Source organism: Phyllobates terribilis, unplaced genomic scaffold (genome assembly GCF_046119375.1).
Source record: "Phyllobates terribilis strain yellow unplaced genomic scaffold, ASM4611937v1 Scaffold_11__3_contigs__length_659146591, whole genome shotgun sequence".
Lineage (NCBI taxonomy): Eukaryota > Metazoa > Chordata > Amphibia > Anura > Dendrobatidae > Phyllobates > Phyllobates terribilis.
In genome coordinates, this window is record NW_027362771.1 from 428078066 (window position 1) to 428096984 (window position 18919).

Consider the following 18919-nt stretch of genomic DNA (forward strand, 5'->3'; position numbering starts at 1 on the left):
GTACAGACAGCTTCTGGCTGCAGTACATACACTGCTTAAGTTATTAAAAGAAAAAAACTATGGATACTCACCTATCCGATGGATGGAAGAGGCATCCGGTCCGGTCCCGCGGCTTCCAGCATCTGCTGTGAAGCGATCAGCTGACTGTCAGCTGACCGGCTTGTAAATCAGCTGACCGGCCGGTGAGCTGATTTACAAGCCGGTTAGCTAACAGCTGATCGCTTCACCGGCAGATGCTGGAAGCCGCGGGACCGGACCGGACGCCTCTCCCATCCATCGGTTAGGTGAGTATCCATAGTTTCTCCTGCACCTCCGTAAAAAAGCGGTGGAAGTGAACACCGCTGCGTAATTCCATCGCTTATAATGGGCACAATATGTGAGAAAGCGCAGGCCGCGGTGCGCAAAGAATTGACATGTCAATTCTTTACGCAGCTGCGCTTTCGCGCTGCGTAAAATCACACAGTGTCTGAACGGCAAAGTGAATTTCCCATTCACTTTGCTGGCAGACACAAGGCACATTGCGTATTTTGAAAAAGCGTGCGCAAAAAAGCGCGCAAAAATACGCAATGTGTGAACGCAGCCTAAATGCTTCTTTACTAAAAACTTAAAAAACTTAGCAAGATAGCAATCAACAGCAGCAATCTAAGATTATTACTGTACTGTTAAGCTGAGCAATATATGAGAGCTCTACCAAGAAGGCGTTAATCACTCCATACTCCGTGCCCCACCTGCACTGACTCCTCTTAGTGCGACGTTCAATTTATGCTGTGCGATCGGAGGTGAATATTTCCTGCTGATCAATATTTGCCACTTATAATGACAATAAAACCTTGGTATCACTCCCTTCATATCCTGATATTGAACGGTGCAGTGCAGTAGGGTTTGACAGGTTATCACTAGTGTTGAGCGAGCACTAAAATGCTCGGGTGCTCGAAGCTCGGGCCGAGCTCGCCGTGATACTCGGGTGCTCGACTCGAGCAACGAGCCCAATGTTAGTCTATAGGAGACTCGAGCATTTTTGCGGTGGCACCCCCGGCAGTCTTTTAAAAGCCTAACAAGTACCCAAAACGATAGTGACAGTGCTCAAATGACATGGGGACAGCATGGGGATTGCCCCAGGAAGCATTTATGACCCCCAGGTCACGGCTGTCAACAACGTGGTCAGAGCTATTAAGCCACTTTTACGGGCTCACAATAAAACGTTCAAAAACGAAAGTGAAACTTTTTTCCTGTGAAATATGTTAAGGAACATCCTTTCCAGGGAAAAGACTTGTGTATAAGTTAAAATAAATGACCAAAAACAAAAATACTCCTCCACACCTTTGGCTATGTTCACAAGTAGCATTTTTTATGCGTTTTTGCACTTTTGTATTGCTTTCAACTATGACAAATGCATTCACCGGGAAATGTCATTTTAAGATTTTACAACCTTATCTGGCCATGTGCTGTGTGACACATGCATAAAGTGCTGAAAAGACATGGGAACAGCATGGGGAAGACCCCTGGAAGCATCTCTGACTCCCAGGTCACTGTCTAAAAGTGTGCCCATCATAAGTGATCCTTGCCGCATCAGAAGATGCAGACTTGCAACTATCTCCATGCAAGTTCTAGTCCCAGGGCAGTGTTCAATTGTACCTCCCCCATTCCTTGCAATACAAGCGCAAGTATGCAGCCTGCCACCCACCCACCCCCAGGCTGCAATACTATACTGCTTGCTTGCTTGAACTTGAAATTGGGCCTTTTAGGCATGTGGAGGCGGAATCTGGCCACCACGTCATGGCTGTGTTGGCGGCCTGGAATCCATACTCAGTCCCCAGCCGCCCAGCGGCCGGGTGTCCATACTCGGTCCCCAGCCGCCCCGCGGCCGGGTGTCCACACACGGTCCCCAGCCGCCTGGGGGCAGCCGGGTGTCCATAAACGGTCCCCAGCCGCCCCTATTTCTCCTTGGAACATCCCCCCACACACTTTTCTTAGCCCGGCCTGCTTTAGGCCGCACTAGACGAGCCCACCAGAGAACCAGACTCCTCCGGTGGGCCCTGACTTCTCCATCGGTGGAGTTGAGAGTGCCAAGGTGAGGAGCATGATGATGATGACAGAAGTTAGCATCTGCTATGTTTTCTTTTAATGCAAGTGTAAGCGTGCAGCCTGCCACCCACCCACCCCCAGACTGCAATTCCATACTGCTAGCTTGCACTTGAAATGGGGCCTTTTAGTTTGGAGGAAGCCGAAGCTGGCCACTACCTCATGGCTGCTTCGGCAGCGAGGTATCCATACTCAGTCCCCAGCCGCCCCTATTTGTCCTGGTGTGCCTTATACATAAGCTTAAGCTCGTATACCAAAACATTACCTGTGCCCTCCCCAGTGCATTTAGTGGGAAGGAGAGCCTATTCCGCTGTAGTGTGTGCATGCCAAACCCCTGTTCATGGTACATGCGAAGATGCCTCCCACCTTGCACCTGTCGTTGCAGACTTGCAACTATCCCCATTCAAGTCCTTGTCCCAGGGCAGTGTTCAATTGTACCTCTCCCATTCGTTGCAATGCAAGCACAAGTATGCAGCCTGCCACCCACCCACCCCCAGGCTGCAATACCATACTGCTTGCTTGCTTGCACTTTAAATTGGGCCTTTTAGGCATGTGGAGGCGGAATCTGGCCACCACGCCATGGCTGTGTCGGCGGCCTGGTATCCATACTCAGTCCCCAGCCGCCTGGTGGCCGTGTGTCCCCGCTTGCTCCCCAGCCTCCAGGGGGTGGCCGGGTGTCCATACTCGGTCCCCAGCCACCCCTATTTGTCCCGGTAACCTTTCCCACACTTTTCTTAGCCTGGCCTGCTTTAGGGCAGCATTGGCCGAGCCCACCGGACTATCAGACTCCTCCGGTGGGCCCTGGCTTCTCCATCAGGGGAGTTGAGAGTGCCAAGGTGAGGAGCATGATGAGGATGATAGAAGTTAGCATCTGCTTTGTTTTGTTGTAATGCAAGCGCATGTATGTAGTAGTGGCTAGGCCTGAGGTGGTCAGCGTTTCATATCCTACCTCCTCTGAGGATTGCTGGATGTTTTCCTGCTACTATCCAAGTTCTATGACTCCCGTTAAAACAAAGCTTCAGGTGATAAATGATGGATGAGGTAGTGGCAAAGGAGAAAGAGCAGGAGGAACAGGGACCATTCACATCAATATCAGGCCAGTCAACCAGATATGTCTTGTAGGATATGTTTCTGTAACAAAAGGAGCGGTTCGGCTACACAGTTATAGGGCATACAGTGAGTGCAATGCCTACCAAAAATTTCGAGGCACTCCAATGCCCCTTGGAAATGACATGGAGGTCAGAGGGCGTTAACTAAATCTTTTTTTCCATTTATAGCAACTGGGTCTCCTGTGCACTGTTGGCCTAAGCAGTGAATGGAAGGCTTTCCAAAAATTATGAGGAACTGCCATGCCCCTTACAAGAGCCATGTGTGGCACCCCAGGGGTCTGGTCACCACAGTAATAGAGATATTACGTCGGAGAGCAAGTGGGAGGTTTCCTGGTCAGGATCCCTTAAACATGCAACATCCTCCTGCCCCAGTCCTGGGAGGGGAGAATTCTGCCCTTATAAACTGGATCTGGGGCGGGGTTGAGTGAGTCAGAGAACAGAAAACAGTCAGAGTCAGAGTGAGAGCAAGGGAAAGTAACAGCAAGGAGCTCTGTAGGAGCTAGGAGCTAAAGACCAGGGGCTGGAAGCTGAGCAGAGCTCGCCCTGGCAGAAGACAATAGGAACTGGACACAGGAGTCCGAGGCTGTGAGGACTTATATATCCAGCAGCAGAAACCAGCCGGCAGGGGATTTCAGGTCCTCTGGCCATAGAAGCCCGGAGGCTCAGTCACAAGCAAGGGACCAGCACCGCCGTCGTGGAGCGGAGGCTAACAGAAGGCCCCAAGTCACCAGCCATACGGGTGAGCACTACACGGTACACTCAGGGACGTGGGCTACTTCTACGCGCTTACAGCAAGGTAGCCAGGAAGAGTGCAGACAGATGGGGAGGCCTACAACTCCACCTGGCCAGGGGAACTCCTGCTTGCTCACAGACTGACCAGGCCTCTTATGCTAGCTGTAACATACCTGGCGGCGTCCTTGCATGGTGGTCCATCTCCCACTGTGCAAGAGCGCGCACTTGATCTCCAGTCCAGAATGTCTCTCTGGCTTCCCTCCATGCTGTCTGTTTGTGTCTGTTTCTGCTGCTTAAGGGCGGCGCCCGATCACTTCCTGCTTTTTGTACCTGCTGTGGGTCACACCCCTTGTGCGTCCTCAGCCTATTGCTGTCTGTCACCTGGTATATAGCTCAGCTGCTCCCATCTATCCCTGCCTGACCATAGTGTTTCATTCAGTGTGTGCTTGCACTCTGAAGGTGCCAGGTCCCGTTCTGTGTTCTCTTGTCTGCCTATCCTGGAGGCTGTATTTCCAGGCCTGTCTGAACACGCTCCTAGCCTGTTCCTCCTGCCTTCTAGGGGCCGATTACCTAGACCCGTTCCTGTATCTTGTCTGACCTGTCTGAACACGCTCCAAGCCTGTTCCTCCTGCCTTCTAGGGGCCGATTACCTAGACCTGCTCCTGTATCTTGTCTGTCCTGTCTGAACACGCACCTTGCCTGTTCGTCCTGCCTCTCTGGGGGCTGTATTCCCAGACCCGCTCCTGTATTCCGCTGCAGTGTCGGTCTCCTCCGTACACTCAGTTCCAGTCTGAACTCTCTCCTATCCTTTACCTGTTTTGCCTCTATGTCCGTTCCCTTCCTTTTTCTGCAGAGTCTGAACTCGTACCTAACTCCTGCTTGTTGTCTCTGTACTCCCGTTTGTGAGTTTGTGGTCCACTCGCTACTTCTCTGCTAGTACCCTGTGGGTGTCTGGCTCTGCCTTTCCCTTCCTGTCTGTTCCATGTGAACAGAGCCCTGTCCCCCCTACTCAGCCTAGCCTGCTCTGACTCCTTTGCTCACCGCTCCGGTGGTTCTAGCCTGCTCTGACTCCTTTGCTCACCGCTCCGGCGGTTCTAGTCTGCTCTGACTCCTTTGCTTACCGCTCCGGCGGTTCTAGCCTGCTCTGACCCTTTTGCTCACTGCTCCGGCAGCCTTGCTCCGCTCTGACCCTTTTGCTCACTGCTCCGGCAGTCTCGCTCCGCTCTTATCCTTTTTCTCACTGCTCCGGCAGTCTTGCTCCACTCCTGCTCACCGCTCCAGGCGGCCTCGTCCTGCTTTACTCTTGCTCACTGCTCCGGCAGTCTCGCTCAGCTCTGACCCTTTGCTCACCGCTCCTGGCGGCCTTGTCCTGCTCTACTCTTGCTCACCGCTCCAGGCGACCTCGTCCTGCCCTGCTCTCGCTCACCTCTCTGGGCGGCCTCACTCTGCTGTGTTTGTCCGCCACATCTGTGGTTCTGTTCCTGAGTCCCAGTGTGTACTGGGTCCTATCCCGCCAGTGTCCCTACCTGCTAGTGCCTCCCTGTCTGCACTCTAGCTGTGCTTGCCTGTACCCCTCTGCCTGTATTGTTCCTGAGTCCCAGTGTGTACTGGGTCCTATCCCGCCTGTGTTCCTACCTGCTAGTGCCTCCCTGTCTGCACTCTAGCTGTGCTTGCCTGTACCCCCCTGCCTGCATACCCGCCTGCCTGCATCCCAGTTGAGCCTGCCTATACCCACCAGTCTGTGTGCCAGCCTCCCAGTCTGTTCCTGTATTCCCCTGTGTGGGTCAACAGCCGTGTCCGGGGTCTGTCCTGGAGTAGCACCTGGTCCCTCTGCTCGGTTCCTCCTTGGTGCACTGGCGTCGTATGCCGTCGTGCGACCCTGGTCGGATCGGGTGAATACCTAGTTACGCCCCTCCAGGCATTCACTCTCCGGCACGGTCCAGTGGAATCACTACAATCACACGCACACGCCGCTCAGCCCGGGCGTGTGCATTACAGCATGCTCAGGCCATGGTTCCCGTTGAGCCCCACGGCCTTCGCTCTCTGAGAAGTTTTCCAGCGAATACATGCATTAAAATAAATAAATAATTTTTTTTTTCTCTAGCTGAGTTCCAGGCGAATTACGCACCCATCCAGATGGATCTATCTGCTCTCGTTCCTGCGGATCCGCTACGTTACTATGGGGATCCAAGACAAAGTCGTGCATTTGTGGAGCAATGCATGCTACACTTCAAGTTCTACCCTCTATGTTTTCCCACCGATCGGGTTAAGGTGGCATTCATTATGTCTTACCTAGCGGGTGATGCCTTGGAATGGATCAACCCCCTATTTGAAACACAGGATCCGATCCTCCTGGACCTAATGGCCTTCCTGATGGCCTTTCTAATGGTCTTCGATGATCCTAACCCGGAGGCTCCTGCTGAAGCTTCACTTCCCAATATCCCGGAGCAGCCCCGATGGGTAATGTGTGTGGGTAGCGCAATAGTCCTCCAGCCCAATGAGACTACTGCCCACCCAGAATCCTCACAGGGTGACTACGCTTTCCGGAATACTTCTCCCAACCTCAAGAGGCAGTCCAGACGTGCTAGACGTAGAGGCAAGCCGTCACGCCAGGGTCTGTCCTCCCTGAGACCTCCTGACCCCAACCTTGAAGTCCCTACTGAAGCTTCATCTCCCTGTATCCTGGAGAAGCCCCAACGGGTAATGTGCGTGGGTAGTGCACCAGTTCTCCTGCCCGAAGAGACTTCTGCCCATCCAGACTCCACACAGGAGAACTTCCTGCACCCGGCATCAGATGCTTCACCCACTTTAACCGGTGTGCATGTCCAAGGATGCTCCAAAGCTGTGGTTACCTCAGAGTCTGTGCACCTCTACTACCTGGCGGAGGACCCCCTGTTGCCTCCTGAATCCTCCGGGATACCACTCGCTGACAAATGGAGAGAGACTTCTCTACACCCGGTACTCGATACTTTGTCCGCTTCGTCCTGTGAGCCTGACAATGGGTACCCCAAAGTGGTAGTTACTCCCGAGTCTCTACACCCCTCCGACCAGGCGGAGGACCTCCAGTTGTCTCCAGAACCCTTCGGGGTGCTACCTGGTAGCGAAAGGACAGAGACTCTCCTATACTCTGTACCTGATACCTCGCTCGCTTCGTCCACGGAGTCCAACCTAGTGTACTCCGAAGCAGAGGTTACTCCCGAGTCTCTACACCCCTCCGACCAGGCGGAGGACCTCCAGTTGTCTCCAGAACCCTTCGGGGTGCCATCTGGTGGTGAATGGACAGAGACTTTCCTATATCCTGGATCTGATACCTCGCTTGCTTCGTCCAGTGAGTCCGACCTAGTGTACTCTGAAGCAGAGGTTACCCATGAGTCTCTACACCCCTCTGACCAGGCGGAGGACCTCCAGTTGTCTCCAGAACCCTTCGGGGTGCCACCTGGTGGTGAATGGACAGAGACTTTCCTATATCCTGGATCTGATACCTCGCTTGCTTCGTCCAGTGAGTCCGACCTAGTGTACTCTGAAGCAGAGGTTACCCATGAGTCTCTACACCCCTCTGACCAGGCGGAGGACCGCCAGTTGTCTCTAGAACCCTTCGGGGTGCCACCTGGTGGTGAATGGACAGAGACTTTCCTATACTCGGTACCCGATACCTCGCCTGCTTCGTCCAGTGAGTCCGACCTAGTGTACTCAGAAGCAGATGTTTTCTCTGAGCCTCTGCACTCTTCTGACCTGGCGGAGGACCTCCAGTTATTTCCTGAATCCTCCGGGGTACCACCAGATAACAAAGAGACAGTGACTTTTCCTCATTATGTACCTGATAACCCGTCTATTTCTTCCTGTGAGCTTGACAAGATGTACCTCGAAGCAGAGATTACCCCCAAGTCTCTGTCCCCCTCCAACCCGGTGAAGGACTTCCAGTTGTCTCCTGTACCCTCTGGGGTGCCACCTGAAAATATGTGGAGAGAGACTTCCTTGTGTGCTGTTCCTGGTACTCCACCCGTTTCGTCTGTTGCTGAGGATGGCTGGATAGGAGGTAGCATCCTAGCTAACCAGATGGGATCAGTTTTTCCTGTGGACAGTGGAAGTGATCTCCTGGAAGTGAACGACTGGTCCTCGAATTCCCTGCGGAAGATTCTGGCAGGCCTGAAGAAGAGGGGGCGTAAGGGGGGGGGTACTGTAACATACCTGGCGGCGTCCTTGCATGGTGGTCCATCTCCCACTGTGCAAGAGCACGCACTTGATCTCCAGTCCAGAATGTCTCTCTGGCTTCCCTCCATGCTGTCTGTTTGTGTCTGTTTCTGCTGCTTAAGGGCGGCGCCCGATCACTTCCTGCTTTTTGTACCTGCTGTAGGTCACACCCCTTGTGCGTCCTCAGCCTATTGCTGTCTGTCACCTGGTATATAGCTCAGCTGCTCCCATCTATCCCTGCCTGAGCATAGTGTTTCATTCAGTGTGTGCTTGCACTCTGAAGGTGCCAGGTCCCGTTCTGTGTTCTCTTGTCTGCCTATCCTGGAGGCTGTATTTCCAGGCCTGTCTGAACACGCTCCTAGCCTGTTCCTCCTGCCTTCTAGGGGCCGATTACCTAGACCCGTTCCTGTATCTTGTCTGACCTGTCTGAACACGCTCCAAGCCTGTTCCTCCTGCCTTCTAGGGGCCGATTACCTAGACCTGCTCCTGTATCTTGTCTGTCCTGTCTGAACACGCACCTTGCCTGTTCGTCCTGCCTCTCTGGGGGCTGTATTCCCAGACCCGCTCCTGTATTCCGCTGCAGTGTCGGTCTCCTCCGTACACTCAGTTCCAGTCTGAACTCTCTCCTATCCTTTACCTGTTTTGCCTCTATGTCCGTTCCCTTCCTTTTTCTGCAGAGTCTGAACTCGTACCTAACTCCTGCTTGTTGTCTCTGTACTCCCGTTTGTGAGTTTGTGGTCCACTCGCTACTTCTCTGCTAGTACCCTGTGGGTGTCTGGCTCTGCCTTTCCCTTCCTGTCTGTTCCGTGTGAACAGAGCCCTGTCCCCCCTACTCAGCCTAGCCTGCTCTGACTCCTTTGCTCACCGCTCCGGTGGTTCTAGCCTGCTCTGACTCCTTTGCTCACCGCTCCGGCGGTTCTAGTCTGCTCTGACTCCTTTGCTTACCGCTCCGGCGGTTCTAGCCTGCTCTGACCCTTTTGCTCACTGCTCCGGCAGCCTTGCTCCGCTCTGACCCTTTTGCTCACTGCTCCGGCAGTCTCGCTCCGCTCTTATCCTTTTGCTCACTGCTCCGGCAGTCTTGCTCCACTCCTGCTCACCGCTCCAGGCGGCCTCGTCCTGCTTTACTCTTGCTCACTGCTCCGGCAGTCTCGCTCAGCTCTGACCCTTTGCTCACCGCTCCTGGCGGCCTTGTCCTGCTCTACTCTTGCTCACCGCTCCAGGCGACCTCGTCCTGCCCTGCTCTCGCTCACCTCTCTGGGCGGCCTCACTCTGCTGTGTTTGTCCGCCACATCTGTGGTTCTGTTCCTGAGTCCCAGTGTGTACTGGGTCCTATCCCGCCAGTGTCCCTACCTGCTAGTGCCTCCCTGTCTGCACTCTAGCTGTGCTTGCCTGTACCCCTCTGCCTGTATTGTTCCTGAGTCCCAGTGTGTACTGGGTCCTATCCCGCCTGTGTTCCTACCTGCTAGTGCCTCCCTGTCTGCACTCTAGCTGTGCTTGCCTGTACCCCCCTGCCTGCATACCCGCCTGCCTGCATCCCAGTTGAGCCTGCCTATACCCACCAGTCTGTGTGCCAGCCTCCCAGTCTGTTCCTGTATTCCCCTGTGTGGGTCAACAGCCGTGTCCGGGGTCTGTCCTGGAGTAGCACCTGGTCCCTCTGCTCGGTTCCTCCTTGGTGCACTGGCGTCGTATGCCGTCATGCGACCCTGGTCGGATCGGGTGAATACCTAGTTACGCCCCTCCAGGCATTCACTCTCCGGCACGGTCCAGTGGAATCACTACAATCACACGCACACGCCGCTCAGCCCGGGCGTGTGCATTACACTAGCCAGTACTCCCGGGAGGGTCTACCTTATAATCATCAGTAAAGACCCTGAACTGCACTGCAAAGACTCTGAGTCGTTCCTGCTGCGCTTGTGCACCATCACCCCCATCATCCACACTCACTGCCCTGAGCTATACTCCTCCCGTGGGGAGTTATCCCATTCTCTGCTGCGCACACAACACCAGCCCAGGCGGTCTGCCTCGCAGCGGTGGTACTCCCTGACCGCAATCCACGGGTGGCGCAGTCAGACAATTAACCTCAAAACCTAAGAAAGACTGCCACTGGTTTGACCAGCCTGAGCCACGGGACCGGGTCACCGCCACGGAGACTACAGACCCCAGAGACCCGGCACCGGGTATCCCACACACGTGTACACACGGCCCAGGGGGCGCGTCACATGCAGTACAGCATATTACAAACATAAGTCCCATTATTGGGGAGTGGGTCTCCCATAGTATTTGCTTATGCCTTGCAAGCAAAAGCTGCCAAAAATTAGGACTGAGCAACTTGCAATGCCCCTTACAAGAGCCATGCAGTACAGCATATTACAAACATAAGTCCCATTATTGGGGAGTGGGTGTCACATAGTATTTGCTTATGCTTTCCAAGCAAAAGCTGCCAAAAATTAGGACGGAGCAACTTGCAATGCCCCTTACAAGAGCCATGCTGTACAGCATATTACAAACATAAGTCCCATTATTGGGGAGTGGGTGTCCCATAGTATTTGCTTATGCCTTGCAAGCAAAAGCTGCCAAAAATAAGGACGGAGGAGCTTGCAATGCTGGCACCCTGGTGGTATAGTGTTGGTGGAGGCTGAGGATAAGGAGAAGAAGATAAAACAGCCGAAACGAGGAAGCGTATACCCATGTGTGGGTGTGAAGCGGTGCATGTGAATACACCTGAAGAAATAACACAGTGGATTTGACTTTATGTTACTCTGCTGTCATTTGGTGGTGATGAGAAGTCTGGCCCAATCCAGCCCTTGTTCATTTTGATAAGGGTCAGCTTGTCAGCATTGTCAGTTGACAGGCGTGTGCGCTTATCAGTTATAATTCCTCCAGCGGCACTAAAAACACGCTCCGATAACACGCTAGCGGCAGGGCAGGCCAGGACCTCCAAGGCGTACAGAGCGAGTTCATTCCAAGTGTCCAGCTTGGATACCCAATAATTAAAAGGCACAGAGGAATCACGGCACGGAGGACGCTGGTACGGTCGGCAAGGTACTCCTTCACCATCTTTTGAAACTTTCCACTCCTTGTGAGAGTACCCCGCGCCTCAGGGCCTGTAAGCTGGGCGGGTGTCAGAAAACTGTCCCAGAACGTTGACAGTGTTCCCCTGCCTCTGCTGGATTGGAGTTGCATCTCTCTCGCCTGTACGCCTTGGTTGGGCAACGAACTGTGACCTCTGCCGCTAGCGTGTTCAGATGGGAATTTTTTTAAGAGTTCTGCAGCAAGGGCCTTCTGGTACTGCCCCATTTTTGTAGACCTCTCCACCTCAGGAATAAGAGAGTGAAAGTTCTCCTTGTAGCGGGGGTCTACAAGTGTCACCAACCAGTAATGACTGTCACCCAACATTTTGACAACGCGAGGGTCACGGTTAAGGCAGCGTAACATAAAGTCAGCCATGTGTGCCAGACTGGTAATGGGCAAGATTTCCGTGTCCTCACCAAGATGACAACTGACCATGCTCTCCTCCTCCTCCTCCCCCCTGTCCTCAGGCCACCCACGCTGAACCAACGGTATGACACTTGTACAGGTACTACCGTCTACAACGCATGATAGCAGCTCCTGTTCTTCCTCCTCCTCCTCTCCCTCATTGTCCCCCAATGCACGTTGGGATGAGATGAGGCTGGGCTGTGTGTAATCGCCCGCTACGGCTTCTTGATCAATTTCATCATACTCTGACTGCAATGCCTCCTCTTTAATTCTCTGCAGAGAGCGTTGCAAAAGACAGACAAGTGGGATGCTGACACTAATGATGGCGTCATCGCCACTCACCATCTTGGTGGCCTCCTCAAAGTTTGTCAGGATGGTACATATGTCAGACATCCAGGTCCACTCCTGAGGTCTTATGTGTGGAGTCTGACCTGAATATCGCCGCCCTTGTTGCAGCTGGTACTCCAAACTGCTCTCTTCTGCTCACAAATCCTTTGCAACATGTGGAGGGTAGAGTTCCAACGTGTGGGGACATCACACACCAGTCGGTGTGCCGGAAGCTGCAAACGCTGCTGCAACACAGCAAGGGCGGTGGAAGCTGTAGCCGACTTGCGAAAATGAGCTGACAGGCGGCGTACTTTCACGAGCAGATCTGGCAACTCGGGGTACGATTTAAGAAACCGCTGAACCACGAGGTTAAGCACATGAGCCAGGCATGGTACGTGTGTGATCTCACCTCGCCTCAGAGCCGCCACCAGGTTACGGCCATTGTCACACACGACCATGCCGGGATGTAGGTTCAGCGGTCTCAGCCACAGATCTGCCTGCTCTTTCACAGCTGTCCACAACTCACAAGCAGTGTGAGGTTTATCACCTAAGCTTATGAGTTTTAGCACAGCCTGTTGCCGCTTGGCGGAGGCAGTACTGCAGTGCTTCCAGCTTGTAACTGATGTGGTGATATCTGAGATGGAGGCTGAACATGAGGAGGAGGAGGAGGAGGAGGATGCGCAGGAGCTTTACACTGTGGGGGCAACTCTGACTGACATAGGGCCTGCAATCCTCGGTGTGGGGAGGATGTGTTCTGTCCCGAGGTCCGACTGGGTCCCTTCTTCCACTATGTTTACCCAGTGTGCCGTCAGAGAGATGTACCGTCCCTGGCCACAAGCACTTGTCCACGTGTCCGTTGTCAGGTGGACTCTCCCAGTAACTGCGTTGTTGAGGGCACGGCAGATGCTTTGGGACACGTGCTTGTGTAGTGCGGGGATGGCACACCGGGCAAAATAGTGTCGGCTGGGGACTGAGTACCGAGGGACGGCCACCGCCATAAGATTGCGGAAGGATTCCGTCTCCACCAGCCTAAAAGGCAGCATTTCCAACGCAAGCAGTCGTGAAATGTGCGAATTTAGGACTGTGGCATGTGGGGCGTTAGCTGCGAATTTCCGCTTTCGTTCAAAGGTCTGGGATATGGACAATTGAACGCTGCGGTGGGATGTGGATGTGGACGTTGATGCTGTTTCTTGAGAAACTGCCATAACAAGTGAAGACTGAGAGGAGGGGGCATCTTTACATGCAGTATGGACAGGGGATTGCCTTGCACACACAACAGGGGGTTCTATTGCACGCACAACAGTTGAAGAAGCAGTGGTGACACCCGCTGACACTGGTCATGGACCCTGGGTTTCGCCCCACAAAGTCGGGTGCTTTGCTGCCATGTGCCTGATCATGCTGGTGGTGGTCAGGCTGGTAGTTTTGTCACCCCTGCTGATGCTGGCATGGCAGGTGGAACATATGGCCTTTTTGGGGTTATCAGCAGAGTCTTTAAAAAAATTCCAGACTCTGGAAGACCTACCGCTTGTACTGGCAACGTCCCTCGTGTTGGTGTTACGGGGAACGGTTGCCTGCCTTCTGTGTGCGGCCACCACACTGCTTCTTCCTGCCTGTTGGGGTACTCTGCCTCCCTCCCCCTGTGTGCTGCTGGCCTCACTCTGCATGTCCTCCTTCCACGTTGGGTCAGTTACTAGATCATCCACCACCTCCTCCTCTTCCACTTGCGCACCACGATCCTCCTCCTCACTTCCTGGCAATTGTGTCTCTTCATCGTCCACCTCTTGTGACAGATTGCCAACGTCGACTTCCTGTGGCCGTGGCTGTTCAAATATTTGGGCATCGCAACATGGGATCTCCTCTTCCACCACTTCAAGTGTATCAGGCGAGGGGCCCAAATATGGAAATAGACCAGTGAACAGCTCTTCAGAGTGTCCAAGTGTGGGATCACTTGCTGTCTGACGACACTCGGCATGGTGGGAGGAAGGAGCATCAGGGTGAGGAGGAGTATGCGGTCGAGACTCACGGCTACTAAGAGTTGACCGTGTGGAAGACAGACCGGAGGTGGTGGTGCCCAGGTAACTGGAAGTATTATCTGCTATCCAATTAATAACCTGTTCACACTGATCAGTTCTCAATACTGGTGTTGTTCTGTGCTTCCCTAGTAATTCGGTCAAGAAGTGGGAGCGAGAAGATGTGGCTGTTGGTTGTGGCACATTTTCACCTTGGCCACGGCCCCGTCCTCTGCACGAACCATCACCAGAACGTCCACTTCCACGTCCCTTGCCACGCGCCTTGCCCATTGTAAATGAAGTAAAATAGCTTACACTTGCACTATCAATGGAAAAAGGGTAATAAAGAGTAGATTAGAACCGTGGAAGAGGAAAACCACAGTTATTGTTTACTGGGGTATACCACACTTTTCTAAATAGAGATATTTGCGGCTGAACAGTGAGCGACACACTCAAACTGCTTTTTTTTTAGATACCAAAGGCCCAAAACTGGATAGTACAGCGATTTGACCCGTGGAACTGCGAAACCATACTGGGATGTCGGGCCTACACAAGACTATTTTCAACAGATATATTTTTTGTGTCATAACAGTCAGGAGACACTACTGTTTTTCTTTAGGGAAAATATACCAAAACCTGAATAATAGAGATTTTTTACCGTGGGATGGCAAAACCACAGTTATTGTTTACTGGGGTATACCACACTTTTTTAAATAGAGATATTTGCGACTGAACAGTGAGCGACACACTCAAACTGCTTTTTTTTTAGATACCAAAGGCCCAAAACTGGATAGTACAGCGATTTGACCCGTGGAACTGCGAAACCACACTGGGATGTCGGGCCTACACAAGACTATTTTCAACAGATATATTTTTGTGTCACAACAGTCAGGAGACACTACTGTTTTTCTTTACGGAAAAAACTACCAAAAGCTGAATAATAGAGATTTTTTACCGTGGGATGGCAAAACCACAGTTATTGTTTACTAGGGTATACCACACTTTTTTTTAATAGAGATATTTGCGGCTGAACAGTGAGCGACACACTCAAACTGCTTTTTTTTTAGATACCAAAGGCACAAAACTGGATAGTACAGCGATTTGACCCGTGGAACTGCGAAACCACACTGGGATGTCGGGCCTACACAAGACTATTTTCAACAGATATATTTTTGTGTCACAACAGTCAGGAGACACTACTGTTTTTCTTTACGGAAAATATACCAAAACCTGAATAATAGAGATTTTTTACCGTGGGATGGCAAAACCACAGTTATTGTTTACTGGGGTATACCACACTTTTTTAAATAGAGATATTTGCGGCTGAACAGTGAGCGACACACTCAAATTGCTTTTTTTTTTTAGATACCAAAGGCCCAAAACTGGATAGTACAGCGATTTGACCCATGGAACTGCGAAACCACACTGGGATGTTAGGCCTACACAAGACTATTTTCAACAGATATATTTTTGTGTCACAACAGTCAGGAGACACTACTGTTTTTCTTTACGGAAAAAACTACCCAAAGCTGAATAATAGAGATTTTTTACCGTGGGATGGCAAAACCACAGTTATTGTTTACTGGGGTATACCACAGTTTTTTAAATAGAAATATTTGCGGCTGAACAGTGAGCGACACACTCAAACTGCTTTTTTTTTTAGATACCAAAGGCCCAAAACTTGATAGTACAGCGATTTGACCAGTGGAACTGCGAAACCACACTGGGATGTCGGGCCTACACAAGACTATTTTCAACAGATGTATTTTTGTGTCACAACAGTCAGGAGACACTACTGTTTTTCTTTACGGAAAATATACCAAAACCTGAATAATAGAGAATTTTTACTGTGGGATGGCAAAACCACAGTTATTGTTTACTGGGGTATACCACACTTTTTTAAATAGAGATATTTGCGGCTGGACAGTGAGCGACACACTTAAACTGCTTTTTTTTTAGATACCAAAGGCCCAAAACTGGATAGTACAGCGATTTGACCCGTGGAACTGCGAAACCACACTGGGATGTTGGGCCTACACAAGACTATTTTCAACAGATATATTTTTGTGTCACAACAGTCAGGAGACACTACTGTTTTTCTTTACGGAAAAAACTACCAAAAGCTGAATAATAGAGATTTTTTACCGTGGGATGGCAAAACCACAGTTATTGTTTACTAGGGTATACCACACTTTTTTAAATAGAGATATTTGCGGCTGAACAGTGAGCGACACACTCAAATTGCGTTTTTTTTAGATACCAAAGGCCCAAAACTGGATAGTACAGCGATTTGACCCATGGAACTGCAAAACCACACTGGGATGTTGGGCCTACACAAGACTATTTTCAACAGATATATTTTTGTGTCACAACAGTCAGGAGACACTACTGTTTTTCTTTACGGAAAATATACCAAAACCTGAATAATAGAGATTTTTTACCGTGGGATGGCAAAACCACAGTTATTGTTTACTGGGGTATACCACACTTTTTTAAATAGAGATATTTGCGGCTGAACAGTGAGCGACACACTCAAATTGCTTTTTTTTTAGATACCAAAGGCCCAAAACTGGATAGTACAGAGATTTGACCCATGGAACTGCGAAACCACACTGGGATGTTGGGCCTACACAAGACTATTTTCAACAGATATATTTTTGTGTCACAACAGTCAGGAGACACTACTGTTTTTCTTTACGGAAAAAACTACCAAAAGCTGAATAATAGAGATTTTTTACCGTGAGATGGCAAAACCACAGTTATTGTTTACTGGGGTATACCACACTTTTTTAAATAGAGATATTTGCGGCTGAACAGTGAGCAACACACTCAAACTGCTTTTTTGTTAGATACCAAAGGCCCAAAACTGGATAGTACAGCGATTTGACCCGTGGAACTGCGAAACCACACTGGGATGTCGGGCCTACACAAGACTATTTTCAACAGATATATTTTTGTGTCACAACAGTCAGAAGACACTACTGTTTTTCTTTACGGAAAATACTACCAAAAGCTGAATAATTGAGATTTTTTACCGTGGGATGGCAAAACCACAGTTATTGTTTACTGGGGTATACCACACTTTTTTAAATAGAGATATTTGCGGCTGAACAGTGAGCGACACACTCAAACTGCTTTTTTTTTTAGATACCAAAGGCCCAAAACTGGATAGTACAGCGATTTGACCCATGGAACTGCGAAACCACACTGGGATGTCGGGCCTACACAAGACTATTTTCAACAGATATATTTTTGTGTCACAACAGTCAGGAGACACTGCTGTTTTTCTTTACGGAAAATATACCAAAACCTGAATAATAGAGATTTTTTACTGTGGGGTGGCAAAACCACAGTTATTGTTTACTGGGGTATACCAGACTTTTTTAAATATATAGATTTGCGGCTGAACAGTGAGCGACACACTCAAACTGTTTTTTTTTTTTTAGATACAAATGGCCCAAAATGGATAATACAGAGGTTTGAACCGTGGAAGTGCAAAACAACACTTCTGTTTCTCTAGCCTACACCAGACTATTTTCAACAGTTATATTTGTGTCTGAAAAATCAGAGACACGCTTTTTTTGGGGGGCGGGGGGGACACACCAAAAGGTTAATAAGACGGGTATTTGTACAGTGTGAAGGAGGAAAAAAAAGGAGGATTTAGATGAAAAAAAAAGGATTTTTCCTGGCCCCCGACACCTGGTGCTAAGTCCAGCAATTTCAGCAACAGGAGCACACAGGACTGTAATGCAGCGTTTGCTGGTATAACCACTGTGTCTCCTATACAGCCTGCCTGCCTGGTATCTGGGATGGATATTAGTCCTGAGAAGGACTGTTTGTTTGTTCTGGCAGCCTTTACACACCCTACACTAACTATTTCGCAGTTTATATCTCTACCTAGTTATCACAATATCACAAGCGAAAAGTCGATGAGAATGTCAATGAAATTTGAACATCTCTTTACAATATTTTATTAGGGTCAAGCATGAGGCCGAATTTAGATGTTTGTAAAACACTGTCCATATATATCCTGTGATGTACGAACTGGCTGCGGGTCTCCTAACACGAACTCATCAGCCTCCAATAAGCCTATGAGATTGTCAAGTTCTGATCACAAGACCCACGGCCAGCCCATGCTTCTCGGTCTATACTCGGACATTATTTCATGGAAGTCTAAATGAGGTCTAAAGAAAAGATATTTTTAGTACTTCAGTGTTCTTTAATTCATTGTATCCTGCAACCTCCAACTGAATGAGGTCACTATGTACCTGGTACTTTTAGGCAGATCAAGAAAAGAGGATTCTGCCTCTCTGTAATACTATATTCGGCCTCTTTGTCTAGAGCCATACCTGATTTTGACAAATAACAAAGTTGTCTAATCTAATGTATAATTTATGTTTATACTTTGATACAGTGTCAATTCAGTTTAACTTGGCTTATTTTTACAGTGCAGAGTACCCAGACCTCCGGAAACATAATAACTTTATGGCAAGATACTTATCTCCTTCTATCTACGCCAAGCTCTGCAACAAGTCCACTCCTAATGGCTTCACCCTTGATCAATGTATTCAGACCGGTGTAGATAACCCAGGACAACCCTTCATTATAAGTGTGGGGATAGTAGCAGGAGATGAAGAATGCTATGAGGTAAGAGAGCAGGGTGAAGGCAGTAGTGTGGACTGATGCTGTATTCTCATGTATTCTGTATTGTTTTTTGAACATGGTGCAGATGTGTCCGCCCTCACTTTTTCTTGAATTTCATTAAGCACTCTGATTTTTCACAAAACAAATTTAATACAATATCACGACAGGCTAGCAAAACTCTTGTCAGACTGCAACTCACATCACAACTACTCGGCCACACATAGCATAGACATCTCATGACATAGTATCTGGAAATCATGTTGAAAGAGCTCATAATCTCAGATTACATTAAACCAAAAGGAAATGTAAACAAGGTTGCATCTGTATTTGTTCTAGGGAATAAATTAC

The 18919-nt window shown here is 50.1% G+C and overlaps 1 protein-coding gene across 4 annotated transcripts in view; it reads left to right on the plus strand.

Moving 5' to 3' along the window:
- The window catches only part of LOC141166466 (creatine kinase U-type, mitochondrial-like), a 194037-nt gene that overhangs the window by 137539 nt on the left and 37579 nt on the right, over positions 1-18919 (plus strand). For all 4 annotated transcript variants that reach the window (XM_073653172.1, XM_073653169.1, XM_073653171.1 and 1 more), the window contains exon 3: positions 18376-18574. In XM_073653172.1, the coding sequence (XP_073509273.1) occupies positions 18376-18574 (199 nt within the window). The remainder of the gene's footprint in view (positions 1-18375; positions 18575-18919) is intronic.